At 50.2% G+C, this 26,645-nt stretch overlaps 1 protein-coding gene and 1 long non-coding RNA gene across 15 annotated transcripts in view; one reads left to right on the top strand and one right to left on the bottom strand.

Moving 5' to 3' along the window:
- The window catches only part of LOC144311400 (uncharacterized), a 167,563-nt gene that overhangs the window by 124,167 nt on the left and 16,751 nt on the right, over positions 1 to 26,645 (bottom strand). For 8 of the 14 annotated variants that reach the window (XR_013376936.1, XR_013376935.1, XR_013376939.1 and 5 more), the window contains exon 4: positions 26,193 to 26,267. The exons of 4 other annotated variants lie outside the window; for them this stretch is intronic. This is a non-coding gene — a long non-coding RNA (uncharacterized LOC144311400). Of the gene's footprint in view, positions 1 to 22,351; positions 22,652 to 25,494; positions 25,804 to 26,192; positions 26,268 to 26,645 lie in introns of those variants that run through there. 2 more of the 14 variants (XR_013376947.1, XR_013376945.1) reach the window with 2 other exon arrangements.
- On the top strand, positions 5,522 to 10,654 carry THY1 (Thy-1 cell surface antigen). Its single transcript, XM_077893852.1, has 4 exons — positions 5,522 to 5,670; positions 7,894 to 7,954; positions 8,447 to 8,782; positions 9,335 to 10,654. The coding sequence occupies exons 2-4, from the start codon at positions 7,918 to 7,920 to the stop codon at positions 9,445 to 9,447; spliced, it is 486 nt and encodes a 161-aa protein (XP_077749978.1). The 5' UTR covers positions 5,522 to 5,670; positions 7,894 to 7,917; the 3' UTR covers positions 9,448 to 10,654.

Below are 26,645 nucleotides of genomic sequence, written 5' to 3'. Positions count from 1 at the left end.
CCCTGTCCCACAATATCTGGGGCCTAGATTGAAATTTTAAGCAGCTAGGTGGATAATTCAAACAGCTTTGGTGCTGTGATTATCTGGAGGCTTCTTTATCTACATGTAATGAATGCCATTCCGTGATTCTTCCTTACCGCATGGCCTCAGGATATCAGGCATTTTATACAGTGGCCCTAAGAGGGAGTCTTCCAGCAAACAAAATAAAAGCTATATGGCCTTTTAAGATCTAAATTCAGGAGGGATCCCTGGGTGGCGCAGCGGTTTAGCGCCTGCCTTTGGCCCGGGGCGTGATCCTGGAGACCCGGGATCGAATCCCACATCGGGCTCCCGGTGCATGGAGCCTGCTTCTCCCTCTGCCTATGTCTCTGCCTCTCTCTCTCTCTCTCTGTGTGTGACTATCATAAATAAATAAAAATTAAAAAAAAAAAAAAAAGATCTAAATTCAGAAGTCTTGGGACGCCTGGGGGGCTCAGCAGTTGAGCGTCTGAGGGCGTGATCCTGGAGTCCTGGGATCGAGTCGCACATCAGGCTCCCTCCATGGAGCCTGCTTCTCCCTCTGCCTCTCTCTCTCTCTCTCTCTCTCTCTCTCTCTGTGTGTCTTTCATGAATAAATAAATAAATTCAGAAGTCTTTTAGCATCACTTTTAGCATCACTTCTGCCGTATGCTATTGACTGAAGCAGTTACGTCTCCATTGAGACTCAAGAGAGGATACAGACATCACTTGATGAAGTCATACCGAAGAACTTGTGCTCATGTTTTGGAACCACCTTAGTAGGCTTATCTGGGATGGTTTATTTCTGTTCTATGTGGCATCAGTTAGGATTATACATGCTTTTGTGATCATGTGGCAGTCAACTGGGGGCTAGCTGATCCCAAATGGTGGTTGATATAAACTGAGACACCTCAGTCCTCCACATGTCTAGCTCAAACTTCCTCACACGGCAACTGAATTCCAAGAAGGCAAGTCTCAACATACAAACACTTACTACGCTTCTGTTTGCATCCCATTAGCCGATGGCCCATTGACCAAAACAAGTCACATGGCCAAGCCCAGAATAAATGTGGATGGGAATCACACAAAGGGTATGGGTACCGGGATGCATGATTCATTGGAGACCGTTAACGTAACAATCTACCACACCTGGGCAACTCTCAATCATCTTTAAAGACTCCATTCATGTCTTACCTCCTCCAAGAAAGCCTATATGACTGGGGCATCACTTGCCCCACAATACTCTATACACATTCTACCTTTGACCTTACCCTACTGCTTTCTAATCATCTCTATACCATTTCTGTCTCCCCCATTAGACAAGCCTTTGAAGGTAGAATTGTGCTCTGTTGACCTTTGTAATTCCAGTGTGTAGCCCTGTGCCTAGAACATTGCACCTGAAACAAAAATGTCTCTTAATTATTTAATTATATGTCCGTGAATAAAATTTTTAAAATAAATGTTGAGGAGTGTCTAGATGGCTCAGTCAGTTGAGCCTCTGACTCTTGATTTCAGGTCAGGTCATGATCTCAGGAACCTAGGATTGAGCTCCGTGTCTCTCTCCCTTTCCCCCTACCACTCTCCACACTCACACTCTCTAAATTAATTAATTAATTAATTCTTTTACATAAATAAATAAATAATTTAAAAAATGAAATGTCGAATATTATACGTCCATTGGTGCTTTGTCCTCTTGCCCTCTGGCCTGTGTTCTAAGAGATCACTCTTATTTCTTGTCCTACTCTTCAACCAAACGTGCCCTTCTTCAGAGAGTGACCTCACTTGGGGAGTTGACCTCAACTAGAGAGTGGGAAAGGCAGCAGAGGGTAGAGCCCTTGATTCCAAGATTTTTGAATTTCATAGACTAGTCACATTTCCAAAGAAAATTTCAGGTCAACAGGAAGTTACCAAATTTCCATTTTTGCCTTTGGACATTAAAAACACACATGCCTTCCACCACTGCCCCTTCAAAGAAGCAGAGAGGTACGACCTTAGCATGGAAACATAGGCCTTCCCAAGGAAGGGCAGCTATGTGGCATAGGCCCTCGATGAGTCCCAGATTAGGGCCCCACAGTATGTGTTGCCTTGACATGATAACATCTGGGGTACCTCAACAGCCTAACCACAAGTCTTCCTTCCACCTTAGTTTCTGCTATTAAGTTCCCTTAGTCAGTCAACCCTTCTTATCATGGGACCTAGGCATAGTTTTGGATTATCTCTGAATAGTGGGCCTCAGTTCCATGCCAGCCCACAGAATTATTCAGCAAGCCAGTGTTTAACTAACAAAGCCTGCCTCCCATTGCTCCTGTTCTGTTCACTGCTCATGTGCAACTTCTGTGTGTGGTATCCTCCTCTGGGCTGGGAGTATATGTGACTAACAAACTACTGTTCATCTCATCTGTCTGGTATCAGATGTCATGTGTTCAGCCATCTCTGACCCAAGGGTAAAAATCCCTCCCTTATCAATGGAGTAAAAAGGAGGTGATCAAAACAAGGTGGCAACCTGACAGCTATGTTTAGAATATCCTACACTGGGATCCCTGGGTGGCGCAGCGGTTTGGCGCCTGCCTTTGGCCCAGGGCGCGATCCTGGAGACCCGGGATCGAATCCCACATCAGGCTCCCGGTGCATGGAGCCTGCTTCTCCCTCTGCCTGTGTCTCTGCCTCTCTCTCTCTCTCTCTCTCTGTGACTATCATAAATAAATAAAAACTTAAAAAATTAAAAAAAAATTAAAAAAAAAAAAAGAATATCCTACACTGTCCTTGTTTTCCTTATTCACCATGGGCCAGTGCAATCAGTCTAGTAGCAGTCCAAAGGCCCAGCCTGGACGCAGTGGAGAACACTGTATGTGGAGTCAGATCTAGGATATAGCTAGTCCTGGCAGTGCTCCAAAAGTATCTGTCAGTCCTTTGACAAATCCTTCCCCTCTTGGACCCCAGTCTCCAGCTATAAAATGATGGGATGGCTTCTATCACCTCTGTGATTCTGTAATGATTCTGTCAACACCATGATGGAATCAGTGAATAAGAAATAAACGGCTGGTAGTCCTCTGGTCATCCTAAAGGACTATGCATTTTTAGAGGAGTTTCTACCCCATGTGTCCCTAGCTGAGGCAACTAGAGATGATGAGAGAGTTAGTTCTAAGGAACCAACAGAACAGCCCCAGGATGTCAGGAAATCTTACTTTGGGTGGATTCCTCTAAACTCTTCCTGCTGTCAGCACCCTGATCCCGTCTTGTTAGCAAATGGGAGATTTTAAAATCTCCTCTCTTTCACCACAATTTGTTCTATCCCTGCCCCTAGACTGTCTCATTTGAACCATTAACTCCAACCAGCCAGAGATCTTGCTTTAGCAGACACACAAGTGCCCTACCCTCTAGAGTCCACACTCCCCTCCCCTTCCTGAAGTAAAGTGCTTGGGGACCCAGAAAGTAGGCCATGCCCTCATAACCTTATCAAAATAGCACAGCTAGGTCTTCCATCCAACAACACTCAGAGACTCTGCCACAGAGTGGGAAACAGCAGCCAGGGTCCTGTCTAGCCAGAGCCTAGATATCTTCTGTAGTTAAGAGGCCTCTGGGTATCCCCATGTTCTGCCAAAAAAAAAAAGTACTGTCTCCAGTCCCATCTGTGTGTGTGTGTGTGTGTGAGAGAGAGAGAGAGAGAAAGAGAGAGAGAAAGAGAGAGGGAGGAGGGTTAGGTTCCAACCTATGCAACTGTGTTCTGATAAGAAAGACCCCTCAGACTGAGAATCAGAAAGCTGCTAACCAAGAGAGGACACATGCATGCAGTGACAGGGAGAAGGGCCCCCTTCTGGGTTTCTGGAATGTAGTGAGAAGATGAATGAGCAAGATGAGGTGGTGGTGAAGGTGGACAGCCAGGAGCTAGGACGTCCAGTGCCTTAAAAATCATCCTACAGACAATGAGAAGCCAGGTGACCTGATCTACAAAGAGGAATAGTCTTGCCAGACCAGTGTTCTGTACTTCCCAGGCCCTGGGGAGCTTGTGAAAAGTGCAGACACAGGCAGCAGGACTGCTAGACTAGGGAGATCCCAAGTGGGCAGGGAAAACTACATTTTTCATACCCTCCCCTCCACCCCCAGAGCTTCTGTTCTTTACCACAGCGAATGGCCCCTAGACTGGACCATCCTTGCAGCTCATTCCAGTTAGAAAGGTCCATCACTCTGTGTTCTGGGAGGTCACCTAACCTCCCAGGGAGGGAGAGGGAAGTGAATCTCCCACTTGCTGGCCCAGGGATGACTTCCAACAGTAGCACTGCGGTAATGGAAACTGCAGTTAAGGTGCCAGGACTGACTTCTGTGAAGAAATAGGAGAATGGGCATCAGGCGGCAGAGAGGCAGGGCTAGCCCACAGGATGCCCTGGCCAGAATTCACCAAGAGGCCATGGGGATGCAAATCAAACAAATAAACCTTCAAAAAACAATCCACTTCACCTGTCTGTGGGAGAGACAAGTCATTGGCACTGGCCATGAAAAAATAATATAAAATAAAAGATCCAAGGGCTTATGGTGACTTCAAATTGATAGGGCGAGGGTGGGTGCCCCATGGGATTTAAGGCTGGTTTCCTCTATTCCCCTTTCCCACAGTTCCACAGCGGCCCCTCCCACCTGGCTGGGATATAGCCCATAGAGTGGCTCAGGACTGAGGACATGGGGTTCCACAGCCCAGACCAATCGGCCAGGTCTGCCACTTACTAGCCATGAAACAGGATGGGGAGTGGAATGGGATGGACCCAGCATATTGGTGTGGGGTCAACACAGCCATGGATGTAATATGCCCAGCACAGTGCTTGGTGGAAAACAGTACCCCTCTTGTCTGAAGACCAAACAAGCAGACACTCCCCAGGAACGAGGAGTAGGAAAGGGAGTGTCAGGAGGAGAATATGAGAAGAACCTTCTAGCTGTCTGCTCCAGGAGGGGCCAGCCCAGGAATGAGGGAGACTGAGTGCCCCAGAGCAAAAGCCCCTGAGGGGTGGGGCGTCCTGGGACGGATGGGGGAGTGGAGCAGGGCTCAGGACCAGGAAGGACAGGATGCAGGGCCTGCCTTGCTTCTGAAGGGCTGCTCCAATGTGGAAAAACACCCCACCATCTTCCTTTGGGGAAAGCCTGGAATATTCCAACTCCAAAACTTCTCACTGAGGCTGCAGGGAGGTGGGCTCCCGCAGAAAAGGAAAGGAGGAGGCGTGAGGAGGCGTGGGCACGGGCCAAAGGGGCGGGTTGCTGGCCTGCAACCCCCACTCCTTATAACCCCCTCGGTTTTCCCACAGGCTTCTGAAGCCTAGGTCAGCAGAAGGGATTAAAGCCTTAAAAGGGGAGCAATCGTCTTGGGGTTTCTGGGAGGCAACTAGCGTTCCCGGCACTGCCCCACCCTGATCCTCGGGGCCCTGAACCCTCCCATCCCGGCGCGGCCTGCCAGCCCGAGGGTGAGGTCCCCCTTCTGCGGCAGCCGGCGGCTCCCGCATCCCCACCGCCGCCTCCCCCTCGCTGGGCCAGGCTGCCTCGCCCCCCCTCGGCCTCTGATTGGCCGCGTCCCGGGCCCTCCCCGCTCCTCCACTCCCACCCCCGGTGAAAACTGCGGGCGCGGGCAGGGAGCTGCAACCGGAGGCGGCGGGCGCGGCGGGGAGGCTGCGGCGGCGGAGGACGCGAGCCCAGGTGCGAGGGGAGCCGGGCGGGACCCGGGGCGCCGGAGAGGCCCCAGCCCTCCCGACCCAGGCTTCGGGGAGCAGGTTCGGGGCGCCCCGGCGAGGAGCCCCGCGGTGCTGGGGGAGGGGTCTGCCTCCCAGGCAGCGGGCCGGGCCGGCCGCACCCCGCCCTGCACCCCGCCCTGCGCGCAAGGCGCCCCCCGGCTTTCACCCGCCCGAGGGCCGCCGCCTGGGCCGGGGCGCAGAAGGGGAACCGGCACGAAGGGCGCCGAGGGCGCCTGGCATCCCGCGCTCCACGCAGGCGTCCCCAAACCCAGCTCGCGGGGGCGGGGGGGGGGGGGCGGTGAAACTGCGGGAGGCCGCGGATGAGGGAGCTGGGGGGCTCTCTGCCCCGGACCCCGCGGGGCGGGCTGGGTGCGGGGCGTCAAAGGACAGGGAAACCGCAGTGCCGCGGGCGGGGACTGGAAGGCGGGCGGACGGGGGAGGGGGGCCGGGAAAGGCTGAGGGGGGAAGGGGGACCTCGGTTGGGAGAGGAGACGGGTGGAAGACGGAAGCGGAATGAGGGTCGGGCTAGTGGAAGGGGGGCAGGGAGCGCAGAACTTCTCCGGGTTCTGGGCTGGGGACACCTGGCAGAGGAAATGCAAACCTCTGTGCCTCCGCCGCAGCTCTCCAGCCATCCCTTGGCTCTCCATCCCTCTCCAGCCCCAGCCCTATTTCTTTCCGGTTCTGGCAGAGGCGTCCCCTTTTCCCTCCTAGATCTCAAGCTCACACCCCTCCTCCATAACTCGTGGTCTGCAAACCAAAGCCAGATGCCAACTCCCCGTTCCCCGACAGCACCCCCACGGCCCTTTTGGTTATATTTCCGAGAGTGTACAGACTGCAGCCCGGGGACTGTGGGAACCCCGGCATCCTCCCCACCCCCACCCCCCATGGCCTTGGATGCGCCAGGGTGCACCTAGGCATGGGCATCAGGGCAGGGCCCCTCCTGTGTGGCCTCTCCCTGGCCAGCACCAGGGCAGACGGGCCAGGCTCCCTGCTCTGTGTCACCAGGATGCTGGTCCAGACTAGGCTTCGAAAAAAAGGGAGAGCACAGAGCTTAGGCAGGGAGTCTATTGAAGCCGGACTGCAACACTGCAGGCCCAGGAGGTCTGCCCAGAGAGCTGGACATTTGGAAACGTCTCGGTTCCTATGCAATCAGAGAACATATGCAATCAGAGAGCACTGTCACAGGCCCTTAGCTGTGTGCCAAGTACAGGCCCATCTGGAAGCACCTTAGCCACACAGCCCTTTCTAGAGGAGGGAAATTAACATTTGTGGCCCCGCTACGGAGCAGAGCAGTCATAGTGCGACGTGATGTCAGTTTTCTTAATCCCCATCACAACAACCCTGTGGCCATCTAAAGCTCATTCATTCATTCACACACTCACTATCTTTTGAGCATCTATTATACACCAGGAACTGTTTGGGCATTGGGGATTTTCTTCTGAACAAGAAACAGAAAAGTCCCCAAATGGGGAGTTCTTGTGTAATGGGTAGAGGTTTAAGTGTTGCAAGATAAAAAGAGCTCTGGAGATTGCCTGCACAACAATGCGAGTGCACTTAACACCACTGAATTGTACACTTTAAAATGATTAAGATAGGGGCGCCTGGGTGGCACAGTTGGTTAAGCAACCGACTCTTGGTTTCAGTTCAGGTTGTGATCTCAGGGTCCTGAGATCAAGCACCGAGGCACATCACGCCAGGCAGGGGGCAGGGAATCTCCAGATTCTCTCCCCCTCCTTCTCTTCTCCCCCTCCCTCCCTCCCTCCTCCCCTCTGCTCCCCACCCCCTTGTGCTGTCTCCCCCTCTCTCTCTCTAAAATAAATAAACAAGTCTTTTTAAAAAATGATTAAGATAGTAAATTTTGTGTTAGCTCTGCTTTGCCTCAATTAGGAAATAGGATGTCTCTGCCTTCCTGAAGGGAAAAGGAAATGGTCCAAGTCACTACTCCAAGCTTTCCACACTGACACACACCATCATAGGGTGTGTTCTCCCTCGCCTTCCTTTCTTCCAGGGGGAAGGCACCAAGTGGCAGTGTCACATTCACTCATAAGTGGGAAGGGGGGGAACCCTAAGGCCATGCATGCCTGCCATGGTCATCATGGCATGTGTCCCAAAGGCCCCCAGCCCTAGTAGTAAGTGTGGACACACCTGCCCTATCTCTTGGCTGATTCCCAACCTGTCCCACCCCCAGATCAAGGACTGAGCTCTCGGCACCATGAACCCCGCCATCGGCTTCGCTCTTTTGCTGACAGGTACTGGGTAAGGGGCAGGGCTGGGATTCCAAGCACCTTGGCTTCCTTCCCTTTAGGGAAGCTAGCTTCTCCCTCCCAACCTCAGAAGCAGGAGGTGACTGAGGGAGAGAGGGCTCTTGTTCATCCCTAAATCTGCTGAGTAACCTAGCTGATCTCTGACTGCCTGAAGCGGTTTTTTGAAAAAGAGCCCACTGAGTCTGCCCTGGACTGAGTTGGAATCTCCAAACGGGAACCAAGAACCTACATCAACTCCCCAGAATCTCCTGCCCCCTGAGGACACCCAGGACTAAGGAAGATGAGGGAGGGAGGGAGGGCTGGGTCTGCAGTGGAGGAGCTGAACTGGCTCTGCAGGGACCTCTGGGATAGGGAGAGGTGCCCAAGGTACAGAACCTTGTACCCTTCCTGGCTAGGCCATTCCCTGCTGTTACAGTGGGTGGGAGGCCCCCTGCTCTGCAGGCCCCCCAACTTGGGAGTGGGCACTGCTGGTGCCAGTCTTGCAGGTAGCCCGTGGACAAAAGGTGACCAGCCTGACAGCCTGCCTGGTGGACCAGAGCCTTCGTCTGGACTGCCGCCACGAGAATGCTACCACCTTGCCCATCCAGTATGAGTTCAGCATGACCCGGGAGAAAAAGCAGCACGTGATCTATGGCACTGTGGGGGTACCAGAGCACTCATACCGCTCCCGAACCAATTTCACCAGCAAGTACAACATCAAGGTCCTCTACTTATCCGGCTTCACCACCAAGGACGAGGGGACATACACATGTGAACTCCGGCTCTCTGGCCAGCCTCCCATCACCTCCAGCAAGAACGTCACTGTGCTCAGAGGTGAGGCAAGCTCTCAACAAGGCCAAGTGAGCTGGGAGAGGGAGGTGAGGGTGGCTAGGGACAGCAGCAGTACCCTTGAGCCGGGCTGGAGAGGAGAGGAGCCCTAATACCTCTCTCCCCCTCCCCCCAGCTCGCTGCCTGGCACCCTGGGGAGCCACTGCTTTCTGTGTGTATGGAGGGGAAGGCTAAGGGGACAGTGAGGCAGGAGGAGTGGCGTAGCAGACACTTCTACCATGACTGGGCAGATCACCTGGGCTCCCCAATCCTCCTCCTCCCCACCTGGGAAACAGGGATGACACTACCTGCCTCACCCATAATAGTTTTCTTTTGAAGATGCTTGGTAAAGATTGATGTATTTGTTCAAGAGCCCGGGAACCTGCCAATGGGAAAGATAGTTGGTTCTACTAGAGCAGACGGGCGGTGGTTCCAGCTAAGACATCACGACCGCCAGCCTGCCCGAGGGAATGTGCCCTAGCTCAGGGCCTGTGCCTGTCTGAATGCTGGCCCCTCTTCATCCCGACCCTGCCCCTCCTCCCCATTCTCTCTCCACAGACAAACTGGTCAAGTGTGAGGGCATAAGCCTGCTGGCCCAGAACACCTCATGGCTGCTGTTGCTCCTGCTCTCGCTGCCTCTCCTGCAGGCCATGGACTTCATCTCCCTGTGACTGGCTGGCCAGGAAGCCACAAGGCCCAGTCCAGGGACCCTACTTTCTCTGAGTTGGCTAACCCCCTCCCCCCAGTCCCTCACACGTCTGGAGGAGCAATGGGGACCCCGCCCCTCCTAAGGAATCCCAGTGCTGCATGCGTCATCTACCCACCCCTCTGCCCCACTGCCACCCCACACCCTCTCCGCACGCCACTGGCTGTCTTTTTTCTTTTGTACTCTTTGTCCCAGAGTCGCTTCTGTCTGGTTTCTCCTTCCTTTTCTTTGCGAGTTTGTGAAAAGGGAAGCCAGGATTGGGGATGTGATGGAGCGTGAGGGCGTGTGAGGGGTAGAAGGGTAGAGGGGTACCAGGCCTGGGGGCGGCGGGCAGGGGCAGTCATCCTTGCCCACCAGGACCAGAGGCCTGGGAGAGACCTGGAGGAGGAAGAGGAAGAGGTGGTGCATCTGGGCCTAGCATATACATTGGCAGGCAAGGATGGTGCCTGAAGACCCCAGATGTGAGGGTGCTGCATCTGTGGCCCATCCCAAGAGGACAGGATTGAGCATTTCCAGGAGCTTTCTCTGCCACAGCCAGAAGCTGTCCTTTTTTCACTGCAGAGGTCTTCTAGGGGCCATGGGCCTGGCGTGGCCCCTTGAAAAAAGCAGGTTCTGCCCAAGAGCCATGCTAATGGAGGGTTGGAGAAGGAGTAGGAGAGAGGGCCCATCATCCCTCTCTACTGGATGAGACTAAAACTAAAAGCCTACTGTCCCTCACTGCCTCAACCAGCAGCTGAGAGGGTAGCAGAGGACAAGCCTCCTCCTGGCCTCATCCAAGTTCCGGAGCTTCCAGAATGCTGGCCTGCAGGCAGGAAGCCAGGCCAGGTAGAGTCCCAGAGCAGAGAAGAATATGGCCCAAGCATTTGGGAGGCTCTTACTTACCTCCCCCATCAGTGCCAGTGCCTGGTGGCTGAGGCTTCAGACAGCCCTCTGCCCCACAGGTCTGGCCTCTGGGGGACCTGGGGGAGGAGTCAGAGGGGGTCTGAGGCAGCCCATGGAGCGAGACCTATATGTGGGACATGCCTCAACAGATGGCTTTCCCCAACACCCAGCTCCCCGCCCCCACCCCGGCAGCTGTGCCCTGTCCTGTGACTGTGTATAGTGCCACCACAGCTTATGGTATCTCACTGAGGAAAAAGAGAACTGCACAATAAAACCAAGCCTCTGGAGAATGCCTTCCTGCCTTTCTCTGCTTTGCTCGTCCGTCTGTCTCCAGGCCTGCCTCCCTTCCCTTAGCTGTGCATCTAGGAGATCAAAACTGCCACCTTGAACTCCCCCTCTCCTCTGCCTTTATCAGCCCTTCCCTGCCCCTGCTGCCTCCAGGGTCAGCATGGAGGCCATTGCATGCTGGACTTTTCAGGACTACTCAAACATGGCACATTTGGCCAAATAAATGAATGTTCCATCTCTGCTGACTCACCTGGTAGGAACGACAGACAAACTTGCCAATATGTGGGCCAAGCCACGTGGCCCAATAGGCTAACAAGTGCTAAGGTGTAGAGTCTTCTTTTTCATCTTGGATCTGGTTGTTCTCAGAAATGCCCCCTCAAGTGACACATGCTAGACAGAAGGTAGGTACTGGGGCACTGAGAGGAAGCAAGGGAGGTGGCATGGTGGCAGCCCATGTCATCAAGATATAAGGACAAGCATCTCTTCTCGAATCCAATATGCCTACATCATGGACTGGGGGGAAGGGCAGGGAGAAAACACCACCGTCCATGTATGGCTCCCTCCCCTAAAAATCAGTGAGTACAATGTGAACATCAATGGTCATCCTGTGCTAGGAGCTAGAACGGGACCACAGCGTGGCTCCAGGGTCTCCTAGAGAGCCTAACGGGCTCTGGGCTCTGCCAGGAAACTTGAGAGAAGTGGGTGGTGACTATCCAGAGGCTTGCTCGTTTGCTATTCCCCATGACGTAGGCCCAGGTTCTAAATTCACACCATTGGCTCCCACTCTTCCTGACACCTCCTGTTAATGACCATGCCCTGCCAGTGGCCCCTGTAGTGACCATGCCCAAAGATGGCAAGAGAATCCTGCAAGTTGGAGACAGAGCTGCCTGTGTCCCTAACCATGAGGCCCCCATCACTCAGCATGGTGCAGCCAGCCGGGGTCTCCAGAGACACCAATAGACACAGGGTCCTCTTGCTCTGCCCTGCTTGGAGCTTTGAGTGTCATGCAAAGAAAATAAAAATAAAAAGAGCCTGCAGGGGCACCTGGGTGGCTCTGTAGTTAAGCATCTGCCTTCAGCTCAGGTCGTGATCCCGGGGTCCTAGGATCAAGTCTCCCACTGGGGTCCCCACAGGGAGCCTGCTTCTCCCTCTGCCTATGTCTGCCTCTCTCTGTCTCTCATGAATAAATAATTAAAAATCTTTTTTTTTTAGTTCTTTTTTTATTTTTAAGATTTTTTAAAATTTATTCAGAGAGAGAGAGAGGCAGAGGCAGAGACACAGACAGAGACACAGGCAGAGGGAGGAGCAGGCTCCATGCAGGGATCCTGACGTGGGACTCAATCCTGGGCCTCCAGGATCACACCGCGGGCTGCAGGCGGCACCAAACCGCTGTGCCACCAGGGCTGCCCTAAAAATCTTTTAAAAAAAAAAAAAAGGAGCCTGTGGGAGGTGGGAGGAAGGAGTTTGATTGCCATCCTTGGGATAGTAAGAGTTAAAGCTGGAAGGACTTTCTGGAAGGAACTGGGAAGCCAGTGTGAAGCCTCAACTCTGAGAATATGTAAGACCCTGGCACCTGTGCAAAGCCTCCTATGGGGCCTTTGTCAGGCCCTGGCGTGTGGCTCCCCCAGAGTTCAGCAGCCACAGCTCTACAAGTGGAGATGCTGCTGCCCTCTGCAGCCACACTTGGGGGAGGAGAACCAGAGGCCTGCAGTGGGTAGGGCTGGCTTAGGAAGCCGCAGAAGTCATTAGAGAACCAGGGGCTCTAGGAAGGCAGAAAAAATGAAGAGGGGAAGGGGTGGGGGGAGCCAAAAAGGGGCCTACAACCTAAAGTCTGGGCCATCAGGCCTCACAATATAAGCCAAAAAAGACCATGTGATGAGCCAGGGGAGCTGTGAGCTCTCAGAGGCAGGTCACAACCAGCCATCAGGTCCTCTCTGAGCAAGTCAGGAGGTGTTAGGCTGCGGGACGTCCACAGTGACATGACTAATTATAAAGAGTGCTGGGGTCTGCCCTGCTTCCTGCACACATGCCCCAGACCCCACCCCATCAACCTGCTCCCTACTCCTCCTCACCCCCTCTCATATCCTCCTCAACCTCAAAGGGTTCAACCTTGGGGCATGGAACTCTTCCTGCCCGATAGCAACAGAGCCCTTTCCTACACCATTTCTGACTAGATCATCCACGGAGACAGAGGACACAGTGGAAGGGTCTCTCCAACATCTAGGGTCTCCCTCAAGAAGGGCAAGGAGGTCACCATGAGGAGACGCAGGGACTCTTTCACTAGCCAGCCCATAAATCTACATGGTGTCCAGGGGACCTGTGATCTGCATCCTCCAGCCTCCCCTGTGTTCATAGCTTCGGGCTGCAAAGGGCATGTCTGTCTTTACACGAGAAAGCAGCCACCACAGGTTAAAAGGAAATGTTGGAGCTGGAGTCCTGCCTTCAGACTCCTGGCAAAGTGTGGGTTGAGTCATGAGCTCTCTCCCACTCCACCCAGGACAAAGGTGCCACTGCCTTCCTGCCCAGGGCTCTGGGCCTCAGGAAACTCAGGCCCCTAATGCTCCCCACCACTCCTCAGGAAGAGCATGTCCTGTGAAGACTACCAGGAGGCATCTCTGCTCGGCAGAGGAAGGCCTAGAGCCAGGGAAAGGCGTGGGATGTGCACACGTGGTGTAGGGGCCAACATGGGACCAGCAGGAGAGTTCCAAGGAGGCCAAGTGTGGTTCCACAGCCAGAAGGGGCCCTGGATGGCCAACAGGGGGGCATGGTCAGTGGAGGCCACCTGCTCCGCCTTCAGGAAAGCAGTTTCCTGAATTTGGTGGGAACCTGGACTGGATGACCTCTTGTCACTTCACTCTTCAATACCTCACTTCCCTAATGTTCAAAATCACAGGGTTGGGCTGGACTCATTAATTTGTGTAACAAACATCAAGGACCTGGCTCTGGGCCAACAGATAAAAGACACCGCCCCCACCCCCACCCCCCACCCCGGTAAGAAGCGAGGAACTGATCTCAATGCAGTAATCAGTGTTCTGAGGCGGGGAAGTAGTAGTGGACACTGCTGGCTATTCCCCAACATGCTTCCTTTCCTTTCTCAGCATTAGGACCCAAAAATTACAACTGGTATGTGTGGTCCAGAATAAAGACTATGTTTCCCAGCTCTCTTGCAGCAAGATGTGCCTATGTGGTTAAGTTCTTTCCCATGGGACATAGGGCAAAATGATGTGTCGTTTCTATGAAGTGTTCTTAAAGGGAAAATACACGCCTTCCTACCCCCCCACCCCCCCACCCCTGTTTACCTTCATGCTGCCTGGAATGTGGACTTGAGGGCTGGAACTGAAGCAGCCACCTTAAACTATGAGGTAGAAGCTATGTGTTACAAATGACAAAGCACAAGATTCCTAGTGTTGGTACAGCTGTCACAGCAGCTGTGGACTACCCATGTTTGTGCTACTGTTATTTGGAGTTCTCTGCACTCACAACTAAACCTAAACACACCTTAAAAAGAAGCCATTATTTAACACTACTGAACCATACACTTAAATATGGTCAATTTTATACATTTTTACCACATTTATACCATTATTTTTACCACAATAGGAAAAACGAAGAAGCAGCAGCCAAAATCAAATTCAGAGAGACAGAATGTAGGTAGTTAATGAGCTAGGGAAGGAGAGAACGGGGGGAATGGGAAGTTGGTGTCTAATGGGTATAGCGTTTCAGTTCTGCAAAATAAAAAACATTCTGGAGACAGATGGTGGTGATGGTGGCACAACACTAAGAACCATACTTAACACCACCAAACCACATCCTTAAAGATGGCTCAAATGATAAATTTTTTGTTGTATTTTACTGCAATTTTTAAAAAGCAGCACCAGCAGCAGCCTAGGCACAAGGGAACTTTCTAGAATGCTTTCATGAGTGCACACTTGGTGAGTCAAAACTCATCAAATTACATATTGAAAATGGGTGAATTTCATTAAATGTAAATTAAACCTCTATAAAGTGCTACGGGAATACATAAGTAGACCCTTTGAGAGGCTAAAGGGCTTCCCAGAGGAGGAGTCATAAGTAAGAGTGCAAATAGCAGACTCTACTATTTTATAAGCTGATTACAAAGAAAGAAACTTTATTCCTTCTATATCCCGAAAAACATGGGAAGAGGCAGGGGAATCTATTGTGGGTTCAGTCTGAAGACAGGCCTTAGCCCCTCTTCTAGGGCAACTCACCACTGCTGGTTGATGAAACAGCCCTCCGAGCACATGGGCCCATCATAGGGTCCCTGACCCAGTCAATACTCATTCACACATTCACTAAATGAACACCCCATGCCAGAAAGTATAATACCCTGTGCAGGATGAGAACAGAGCAGTGAATGATAGAGACAAGTTCCTACCCCACGAAACAGATGCTGTCGTACAGAAGATTACATTAGGCAAGTAAACCAATGAATAAGTCTGATGAGTATAGATTGGGATCATCTCCATGTAGGAAGTGATAAGAGAACACTTCAGTTAGGATGCCCAGGGAGAGCCTGAGGAGGGGGCCGTTGGGTAGATACCTGGAAGGGAAGTCAGCCTTTTCAAGAACAGCAGGAAGTGCACTTAAGCGGCAGAACAGTATGGGTATGCTTGCTCGAGGTGCCCAGGAAAGAGGTGGTACACAATGTTGCCCAAGAGGCAGGCATGAGCCAGGTCCCCTAGTGCTTTGCAGGTCACAGTGAAAAGTTTGGATTTTATTCTAAGGGCAACAGGGAAGTGATAAAGATTTGACCTAATGATGTTTTTAGAAGATCGCTCTTGCTGCTCTGTGGGAAATGGATTGGAGAAGGGCAACAGTAGAAGGACTATTACAGGATTCCTAAGGAGACACTACGGCAACTTGGACAAAAATTCTAGCAAAGTAGAGGGAAGTGGTGACCCTTTCGGTACATGCAAAGTTAAAACTGAGAGGCCTGGTGAAATATGAATAAGGTCTGTGGATTTTACTAATATCAGTTGTCCCATTTGGACATTGTGCTACAGCTATGTAAGATATTACCACTGGGGAAAACCAGGTGAAGGGTACACAAGATCTCTTTATACTATTTTTTTTGCAACTTTCCATGAATCTCTAATTATTTTTAAATAATTTTTTAATTCTCAACAGCAAGCACACACCCAACAAAAAGATGGCAAGTACTAACTCTAGAGGGAGGAAAAAAAGGAATTCTAATCATAGCACATTATCCAGCTGAGCTGTAAACAACACTCACATAGTCATACCAACATATAAACACTAAGCCATGGTGAGCATGAAACTTTAACCCAAAGTTGCGATAACACTGTCCTGGAGATGCAAGAAGGGGGATGAAGCAGGCATATGAAAAAGCTAAACCTATTTCCACGGGTGAAAGTAAACAGATACTACTTAAAACTGAAAAAGTGGAAAATAGCTATCAATAGCTATCTATATGAGAATTCTAAAATACAGATGTAAATAGCAGAAAAACTAACCAAAATAGTTGAGAGTGATTGCTTTGGGAAATGAGAATTTAGAATGGGGAAACAGATTGCTTTTACACGATAAACCTAGTAATATAATACTTTTTTCTCTGTAAATACATCAGTTTACTAGGCAATAAAAATTAAATAAATTTAAAGAAATAGGTTGAAGCCTGCCCTCAAAGGACAGAGACTTGCTTACTAGTGGTTTGCATGGAAGTGAAGTGAAGGTGTTGGAAGGAGGGGACAAAGAATCCCGGATGACCCCTAGGTTTTTGCTTGAGCAATGAATGGATGATGATGCCATCTGCTGAGCTAGAAAAGGCTAGGGGAGCAGGGGGGTGGAGAAGTGGATGTATTAAATCTGCAAAGCCCATCCAACACCCAGACAAGAAGATAGCTGGATATCCTAGTTCTGGGCACAGGGGTAAAGTCAGGGCTAGAGATAAAACTTGATAATCAACATTTGGATGGTAGGCTCAGATTATGGAACAAGTGAGACTATGCAGGGAGACATTATAGAGAAATAATCAAGCCCAGGCCTAGAATCTGAGGTAGCCCAATATTTCAAGTATTGGGGGAAGCAAAAGAGATTAAACAGGAGCCAGAGAGGGAGGAAAAAAGCTAGGGGTCCGTGGAGCCACAGAAGAAAAAGTTTAAAAAAAAAAAAAAAGCAATCAATGAGGTCAACTGCTGTTAAGAAGTCAAGTAAAGGGCAGGGGAGAAAAAAAAAAAGTCATGTAAAATGATTAAATAAAACTAAGGAGGAGGAGGTGGGGTCAAGAAGATGAGGAGGACCAAGTTGTTGGTAGCTAGTCTCCAAAGATGACCCCCTCTATAAACCATGCCCCCCATTGTAATCCCTTCCCCTTGAAACCGGCATGGCCCTGTGTTTTGCTTATGATCAATAGCATATGGTAAAAGTCACGCTGCATGACTTCCAAGGCTAGGTCGTAAGAAGCCTTGCAGCTTCCACCTGTTTCTCCAGGAATGCTCACTCTTGGGACACTCCCTCTTAAGACCCAGCTGCCATTCTGAGAGCCTAAGTCACATAAGTGGCCATGCGTAGGCACTCCAGTCACCAGACCCAGCTAAGCTCCCAGCCAACAGCCACCATCAATTGCCAGTCATGTCAGTGCACTGTCTTCGATGTCCAGCTCAGCTGAGCCTTTGGATGACTCCAGACCCAGCTGCTACCAACCGCAACCTCATGAGAAAGAAACCTCAAGTGAGAATTTCCTTCAACCACAGCCGCATGAGATACATTAATAAATTGTTTAAAGCCGGGATCCCTGGGTGGCGCAGCGGTTTAGCGCCTGCCTTTGGCCCAGGGCACGATCCTGGAGACCCAGGATCGAATCCCACATTGGGGTCCCGGTGCATGGAGCCTGCTTTTGTCTCTGCCTCTCTCTCTCTCTCTCTCTCTCTGTGTGACTATCATAAATAAATAAAAATTTTTAAAAAGTTAAAAAAAATTGTTTAAAGCCATTAAATGTCGAAGTGGTTTGTGATATAGCAATAGATAACCAGACAGTGACTTTAACAAGTGCAGCTCAGTGGAGCTCTGGTAACAGAAGCCAGACTGCTGTGGCAAGTGAGGGTAAATGGCAGAGTGTGGACTTCTTTTCAGGATGTCTGGTTGTGACTAGTGTGGGAGGTGGAGTCCAGGAGAGCTTGGTTTTGTTTTGTATTGTTTTTTAAGATGGGAGATACTGGAGCACGGTTGTATGTTGGTGATGATTATTCCTAGAGGCAGAGAAAGACTAATGAAAAAGAGGAAGAAGAAAGCAAAACAGTAGGGTCCTAGCCTAGAGGGAAGGATCTAGAAGGAGGAGGAAGGCAAAGAAGACAGGGGAAGTGAGAAGTTTTGAGAACTTGAAGGTGGGAAGGTCAGGAGTTTTCACAAGCAGCTAGGTCATCAGCTGCTTGAGAAGGTCCGAGAGATGGAGGAAAGATGAGACTGGTTCGAGAAAAATAGATAATATAAGAATCATATCAAAAAGTGGGTGTGGTAGAATTCTAAAAACAGCCTCCCAAGATTCCCTACCTCCTAATCTCTGGAGTCTGTAAATGAGACAAGACGTCATCCTCATGACTGTGTTATGTTATATGGCACAGTAGATCTTAAAAGAGGGATGTTATTAGGGTGCCTGGATAGCTCAGTCCATGAAACATCCGACTCTTGATTTTTTTTTTTTTTTTTTTTTTGGCTCAGGTCACAATCTCAGAGTTGTGAGATCAAGCCCCATGTCGATTAAGATTAACCCCCCTCTTAAGATTCTCTCTCTTTTACCTCTACCTTCTCCCCACCCCCCAAAACAGAGAGAGAGAGTAATACACAGAGGCCTACCATAATCACATGAGCCTTTCAAAAGCAGAGAATGTTCTCTGGCTAGTGGCAGAAGAGAAAAAAGAAGAAACCAGAGGGATCTGAAGCACAAGGGAGATTCAACATGCCACTGCTGGCCGCTTGGGAAGGAATGTGGGCAGCGTCCGGGAGCAGATAGCAGATCCCAACTAGCAGCCAGCAAGGCAACAGGGACCTCATACCTACAGCTGTAAGGATGCAGATTTGGCCAACAGCCTAAATGGGTTTGGAAGTGGATTTTTGCCCTGAGTCTCCAGATAAGAGCCAGCCCCACCTACACCTTAATTTTGGCCTTGTGAGATACCGGCCAGAGAACCAGCTGATCCCACGGGATTTCTGACGTGTAGACTGTGTTGTTTTGAGCCACTAAGTTGCTGGGCATGAGCCCTGACACAGTCAGGACACTCCCCCCTCTTGCTGTAGGGCCTTCTGGGGCAGCTCCACCCCTCATGTGCGGATGACTCAGCCTCTCAGTGTCCTCCGTGTCCTAAGATGACGACAGCTGTCATCACAGCTCTGGCCTTTGTAGCCTCCTGCCATTTAGACTTGAGCTGTCCACCATGGCAGCCACTCACCTCGGGTGGCTACTTAGATGGAAACTTAAAGGAATTACATTCAAGTAAATTAAATGTTCGGTTCCTCAGTCACACCAGTGACATTTCAGGTACTCGACAGCAGGGGTGACTCCTGGCTCACCCACTGGACGGAGCAGAAATCATCTCCATCCTTACAGGAAGTTCTGTTGGACAGAGCTGGGCTGGACAGTGGACAGGAACCATGGCTGTCTGAGCCACTGCCCCTCAGCAGTGGCTGAACTCATGAAAAGGAGGCAAAACAAGAGGGCCCTTCAGGGCACACCTCTCAGCCACCCTCAACTCCAGCCCCAGGAATGCTCTGAGTACACCAACACCTCTGAGCCTAAAACATAGTGTGGTAAGGCCCAAGGAGGGGAAATTTTCTTCTTACCGCTAGGCTGAGGCACCCCAACCCCCCACATTCTTTACTTCCTGCCTCAGCACAACTGACAGTGGAAGTTCACATCCTTCAGAGGAACACCAACACGCCCTCCCCCGCAAGGGCGTGGTATGCCTCTAGCCCTAACCAGCCACTCACACCGTCATAACACATGCCAACTCGGTACATTGAGCAATGACCATATTTGCCCACTGTGTGGGACATCAATACGTCTGTAGGATGCTCCTTGTCCACCCAGTTTCTTCTCACCTCTAGCACTTCCTGTCCTCCCCAGTACCCTTTGTCTTGCTCCCCCGTTTCTGTAAACACCTGCTGGGCCACAACCAGCAAGTGTTCTGCACAGAACACTCACAACTCAGGGCAAAGAGCGATGCTGGGGTGGCTCAGTTGGTTAAGCTTTTGGCTCTTGGTCTCGGCCCAGGTCATGATCTCAAGGTCCTGGAATCGAGAACCACATTAGCGGGGGGCTGGGGGGGGAGCAGAGGGGAGGGTCCCTACTCAGTGAGGAGTCTACTTGTCTCCCTCCCACTCCTCCTCACTACGATCTCTGTCTCTCATATAAATAAATCTTTAAAAAAAAAAAAAAACTGAGGACAAAGAAATTCCTCTCTCCCCACTTAAAACTCCAGAGGTAAGAACACAATTCTGATTCCACCAGACTTAACATCCCTCTCAGCCCTGTGGTAAATACTTGCTTTATTTACACTGAGAAAACTAAATAACACTTCATAGTCATTTTCCCAAAGCAAAGATTTGGTCAACCCCAGGATGAATTGAAGCCCATCTCTCACTAGAAACACTGAAAACCGCTTAACAACTTTTAAATGCTGGCTTTCCTGTATCCTCTCTATCAAGGTGCCAAAAATCATACAGCCCAATCTCAGGCAGGCCCCCCATAAAAAGGCCCCCCTAAACTAACTTGAAGACCATGAAGGGACCAGCTGGGGCCATACCAGCTGAAAGACCTGAAGCCAAGAAGGCATCGGATATTTGGAGAAGGAATTTGAGCTTGAGAAGAACCCCAACTATATATAGCACATGCATCAAAACACACTAGATTTACCACACTCCTTAGGGAAACGAAAGAGATAAAATCAAAAAGATACGGTCCCTAGCAGATGTAGGGAAAGTGATGAGATAATATTTCTAAATGGGATTTTTTTTTTTGCTTCCCTTTCTCCACACAGTCCCACTTTAAGCAGCGAAGCTTTTGCGTGTATGCCTCAGTAAAGGGATGAGACGGCAAAAACCAGGGGAAATAATGGGAAGCCACTTCCAGCTTTTGTATTTCAATTGCCTGGGCCCTTGATAAAACAAAAAGGACTCAAAACCCTGTACCAAAGATGCAGGGCAATCTCATGGGTGAAGCCAGACCTCCCACTGGCATTATCCCCAGCAGACAAGAGCCAGAGAGGAAGAAATGGGAGTACAGATGTTGGTGGGTTCTGCCCTCAGGGACTTCAGGATAAATGACTACAGAGGATAACCTATTTCGGAGGCAATTGGAAACCTTGGAAAGGGTCACATTCTCTTGCTACCCCAGAATGATTCCTATGTGCCCAAGAGTGACCTGGAAGTTGGTAGCTGAGATACACCAGACCTAAGGAAACCATGCAGGCAGAAATCAGGCAAGAGACATCTCAGTGGATACTTGGCTCGCTATTTTAGAACAAGGGCCACTTCCTCTAGTGCTCTGGCAAATACATATGGGACATTCTCCCAAGATTCAGGCAATCACTGAGGAAAGGAGGAGTGACTCCATCAGCCATCTGAAACTAAGTGTCCACCACTCCCAGTAGCAATGTAGGTATATTACAGGGAAAAAAAAAAGATGTTTCCTGCATCTCTGAGTTGGTAGACTAAGATAATAATCCCTCTGTAAGAATTAAGGGAGGGGAAAAGTTGGAAACCAGCAAATGTCTAGCTAGAAAACTGGATAGGTGACGCCATCCGCAGATGTTGGGAATGAAGGAATGGGAGCAAACTGAACAGGGAATGATGGAGTGAAGGTGTGGATGTGTTGAGGGTAAGATGCTGACGGGGTGTCCAAAGGCATGTCAAAGGCAGGTGGATAATGAGTGGTGCTCAGGAATGAGGTCTACCTGAAACGACAGGTTTTGGCATCACGGGGTCCACACGAGTACCAGCTGATGGATGAGTAGCAGGTCAGAGTGATCTTCTCGTGCGCTCACTAGATGCCAGTAATTGCTGTAAGTTTTTTCACGTGTATTAATAACTCATTCAATCCTTCAATCAACCCACTCTGTGGGGCAGGTACTCCTACGAACCTCATTTTCCCACATGTAAAGAAACAGATAATCAATGTTTCAGGCCTCAAAGCGAATAAGAAGGAATCAGAAGTCACATCAGGAAATCCACAACCTGCTCATATGACGACCACCATGCTATAAAATAGACTAGAAGAGGAAGAAGGAGCTGGCAGGGGGAAAACCAGAAAAAGCATTATATCCTGAAACCCAAAGTACAAGAGGATTTCAAGGAGGAAATAGTGGGAGGTACCAAATTTGCAGTGATTTCCAGTCACTGATTATAACTAAACAGACCCACTGGGATTGTACACAGGAGATCCTAATGCCCAGGGGAGGGAGGTTTTCTGACATCTGAGGGATAGAAGACAAGTGGGTGTTGCCAGGACAGGGAGGTGGGGAAATAAGGCAAGCACGACTCTTCCAAGAGACCTGTGAAGAGGAAAGGACTAGAATCTACTCAAACATGGGACGCCTAGGTGGCTCAGCAATTGAGCATCTGCCTTCGGCTCAGGGCATGATCCCGGAGTCCCGGGATCGAGTCCCACATCGGGCTCCCTGCATGGAGCCTGCTTCTCCCTCTGCCTGTGTCTCTGCCTCTCTCTGTATGTCCCTCATGAATAAATAAATAAAATCTTTAAAGAAAAAAAAGGAATCTACTCAAAGGAGAACAATTTGGAGACTATTATATGGTGAAGGGAAAGTCAGTAGAAAATGAAAATTTTAAAGACACAGGCCTGTGACAGCGACTGTGAACATGAAGAGAAAGAACACTAGAGACATTGTCAATCCAGGACTTGAACCTCACATGGGCCCTTGATGCTGACAGCCCCGCTGTATTTCCATAGTCTGTCCACTGTGCCGTTTGCTGGCACCATGCTTCTTAGACGGCTGTCACCCAGAAACCTGTCAGAAATGCAAGTTCTGCTCAGCGGCTGAGCATCTGCCTTCAGCTCAGGTCATGATCCTGGAGTCCTGGGATCAAGTCCCACATCAAGTTCCCCACACGGAGCCTGCTTCTCCCTCAGCCTGTGTCTCTACCTCTTTCTCTGTCTCTCATGAATAAATAAATAAAATCTTGAAAGAAAGAAGAAAGAAAAGAAAGAAAGAAAGAAAGAAAGAAAGAAAGAAAGAAAGAAAGAAAGAAAGAAAGAAAGAAAGAAAAGAAAAGAAAAGAAAGAAAGAAATGCAAGTTCTCCAGCCCACCCCAGACCTCTAGGATCAGAAACTTTCACCAGGCCTTTAACCAGCTTACGATTCTGCTACAGACTCAAGTGAGAACCAACCACCCTAGATGACTAGTTTATAACTCCTCCTCTCTCTTTAAATGTCCCCTCCTACTTCATCCCTATTCTCAGCTGACTTTGCTTCCTAATTCACGAACACAAAGAGGCCATGGGGGGTGGGGGGAGTGTGCCCCACTTCCATCACATGCAACCTCCTCCCTGCATCTGGGCCCAAATATGGTGCCTCCTCTCTTCTCGCTTTGGATGAATGCTTAGTGTCCTGGCCTGTACTGGATCCCCTCCTTTCTCACCACTTCAAGGACATCGCTCAGGCTCTCCTCCTCTCTCCCCCACATCACCAATGTTCCATCTCCACTGGCTTTTCTCCTTAGCATACAAGCATAGTTGTTTTTTCCATTTAAAAATTTTTCTTGGGGCACCTGGGGGGCTCAGTTGGTTGAGCATCTGCCTTCAGCTCGGGTCATGATCTTGGATTCATGAGATTCAGTCCTGCATCTGGCTCCCTGCTCAGCAGGGAGCCTGCTTCTCCCTCTCCCCACCCCTGCCCATGCTCTTGGGGCACACATGCCCCCTCTCTCATTATAAACACATATAAACATATATATACACACACACATATATATACATCTTTTACATAAAAATATAATTTTTAAATAAAAATTTTTCTTGACCTCATTTCTTTTACTTCCCACCCAGTCTCTCTCCTTCCTTTACCACAAAACTCCTCCAAAGAGTTGTCCACACTGTACCCCACCCCTCTCCTCCCATCCTTGAGCCCGTCCACAGACTTTCTCACCTCACCACTCCACCAAAACCATTCTTGTCAAGGCCACCAACACCCGTGTAAATCAATCCCCAGATTCATGTGACCTAATCCATATACAGCATTTGACATAACTGATCTTTCCTCCACTGTACGTTTCCTTCTCTGGGCTTACAGCACACCACCATCCCTCAGGTTTTTTTCTTCTCTACTTCATCATAACCATTTATGTCTCTCCGATGGTTCCTACTCCATTCTAAAGCCATCTAATGGCGGAGAGCTTCAGGATTCAGTCCTGGCACATCCCTACTTGTCCTGCCTTAGTGACCTCCCCTAATCTCGTGGCTTTAAATAACAGCCATATGCTGACGACTCTCAAGTCTGTATCTGCAACCCAGACCCTGCCAAACTTGGACATACAACTGCTTTCTTGACATCCTGACATGCCTAACAGGCACCTCAAACTTAATATGTATTAAGCCAAGCTCCTTTCCTCTCCCCCAACCCACTTTCTCAGTTAATGTTCAAAAATTCCTCCCTTTCTCTCACACCACCTCATCCATCAAAAAACCTTACTGGCTCTACATTCCAGATACACCCAGAAGCCAACCACTCCTTACCACCCCTCCTGCTACCTATCACACTGACACTATCATCTCTCACCAGATAATTTTTGTGATACCCTAAGTGGTCTCCTGCTTCTACTCTGGCTCTTTTCAGATGTGTTCTCATATATCAGCTGGAAGGATTCTGTTAAAACAGAAGTTAGATCCATGTCCATCCTCTGCTCAAAATGTCTCCATACCTCCCATCTCAGAGTAAAAGTGGAAGGGCCTTAGGGCCCTATATGGTGCAATCCCTGCCTTCTCTCATTGACCTCACCTCCCACATCACTTTCTTCACTCCAGCCACACTGACCTTCTTCTTCTTCCTCAAAAATGGTAAGTGTGGAGCACCTGGGTGGTTCAGTGGTTGAGCAGCTGCCTTTGGCTCTCGTCATGATCCTGGGGTCCTAGGATGAAGTCCCATCGGGGTCCCTACAGGGAGCCTGCTTCTCCCTCTGCCTATGTCTCTGCCTCTCTGTGTGTCTCTCACGAATAAATAAAATCTTTTTTTAAATGGCAAGTGTGTTTCCACCTCGCAACCTCTGCGTTTATAGTCCACCTCTGCCTAGAACGTTCTTCCCTAAGATAGCCAGATGATTCACTCCCTCATCCCCTTCAGTTCACTCAGATGTCACCACTTCATTGAGACCATCTCTGATGACACCTTACACACTGTATCCCCCTCCGTTTCATTGCCTTCCATAGCTCCTACTGCTACCTAATGTACTACAGATTTCACTTATTTGGTCATTATCTTCTGCTTCTTGGAGAATGTAAGCTCCTTGAAGGCAAAAGTAAGTTTTGCCTGTTTTGCTTGCTGCAGTTCCCCCCCACCCCGGGGGGGGGGGTACATAGAAGAGTACCCAGTACATCCAATAGCTATCCCTAAAACGTGGTGGAATGAGGGCCCCAAGGGAGTGTGCTAGAGCTGGGATCAGAAGGGATTCCCCGGTGGCGCAGCGGTTTAGCGCCGCCTGCAGCCTGGGGTGTGATCCTGGAGACCCGAGATCGAGTCCCACATCAGGCTCCCTGCATAGCGCCTGCTTCTCCCTCTGTCTGTGTCTCGGCCCCTCTCTCTGTGTGCCTATGAATAAATAAAATCTTAAAAAAAAAAAAAAAAAAGAAGGGATTCACCTTGGACAAGAAGAGAGAAGCTTCCTCTTTCATTGCCCTAGAGTAAGTAGAGGTAAGAATGGATTCCGGGGGATCCCTGGGTGGCTCAGCGGTTTGGCCCCCGCCTTCGTCCCAGGGCATGATCCTGGAGACCCAGGATCGTGTCCCACGTCGGGCTCCCTGCATGGAGCCTGCTTCTCCCCCTGCCTGTTTCTGCCTCTCTCTGTGTGTGTCTCGCACGAGTAAATAAATTCTTTTAAAAAAGAATGGATTCGGATATGTTTGCAGGCAGAAATTTAAGTATTTCCCTCCAGGTTGCCCCTAGTTTCTCTGGGAAATAGAAGACAAGGAGGGACTTTGAGAATGGTGATGGCCAGCTAGAGCAGCCATGGGGGCGGGGGAGGACATAAGGACACTTGGAAGAACCAACAAGCCAGGTGAAATTGAAAACCTGGGTTTAGGGGCGCCTGAGTGGTTCAGTGGGTTGTGTCTGCCTTTGGCTCAGGGCATGATCTTGGGGTCCTGGGATGGAGCCCCTTGTCAGGCTCCCTGCTCAACAGAGAGCCTGCTTCTCCCTCTCCCTCCGCCCCTCCCCTTGCTCGTGCTCGCTGTCAAATAAATAAAATCTTAAAAAAAAAAAAAAAAAGAAAGAAATAAGAAGAAGAAGAAAAGAAAAAAAAAAGAAAAGAAAACCTGGGTTTGCCTTGGCACCAATCTACCTGGCTGCGCGATTTTCTTCAACACCATGAAGACACAAACGAATGGGGGCAGGCGAAGTTCTGTCTCGGCCTTTTCTTGAAAAAGTAAAAAGACTCCCTTCCGCTAAGTGCCTCTGTTTACCCACTTAGGGAGCCATCAGCAATCATCACCAATCACCGGTTCCATGTTAGCAAAATGAGCAGAGAGTGTGCTTCGGAGGAGAGAAAAGGAGGAGAGGCAAAGAACAGGCTCCCTCCCAGGCCGGTGGGAAGGAGCGGGAGCATTTGGCCTCCCCCAAACCTGGAAGCTGAGGTCTGTGTGTGTGTACGTGTGTGTACACGTGCAAACACACACACACCACACATACATACGCTTACACATACCCTCACACACACCCCCGGCGCCCAAGCCCCGGGCCTCCCCCCGCTACCTGCCCGCGGCCCGGGCCCCGCCCCCCGCCCCCCGCGGGCCCG

Source organism: Canis aureus, chromosome 3 (assembly GCF_053574225.1).
Source record: "Canis aureus isolate CA01 chromosome 3, VMU_Caureus_v.1.0, whole genome shotgun sequence".
Taxonomy (NCBI): domain Eukaryota; kingdom Metazoa; phylum Chordata; class Mammalia; order Carnivora; family Canidae; genus Canis; species Canis aureus.
Note: the sequence above shows the minus strand (reverse complement) of the source record. Positions and strands in the feature narration are given on the sequence as shown.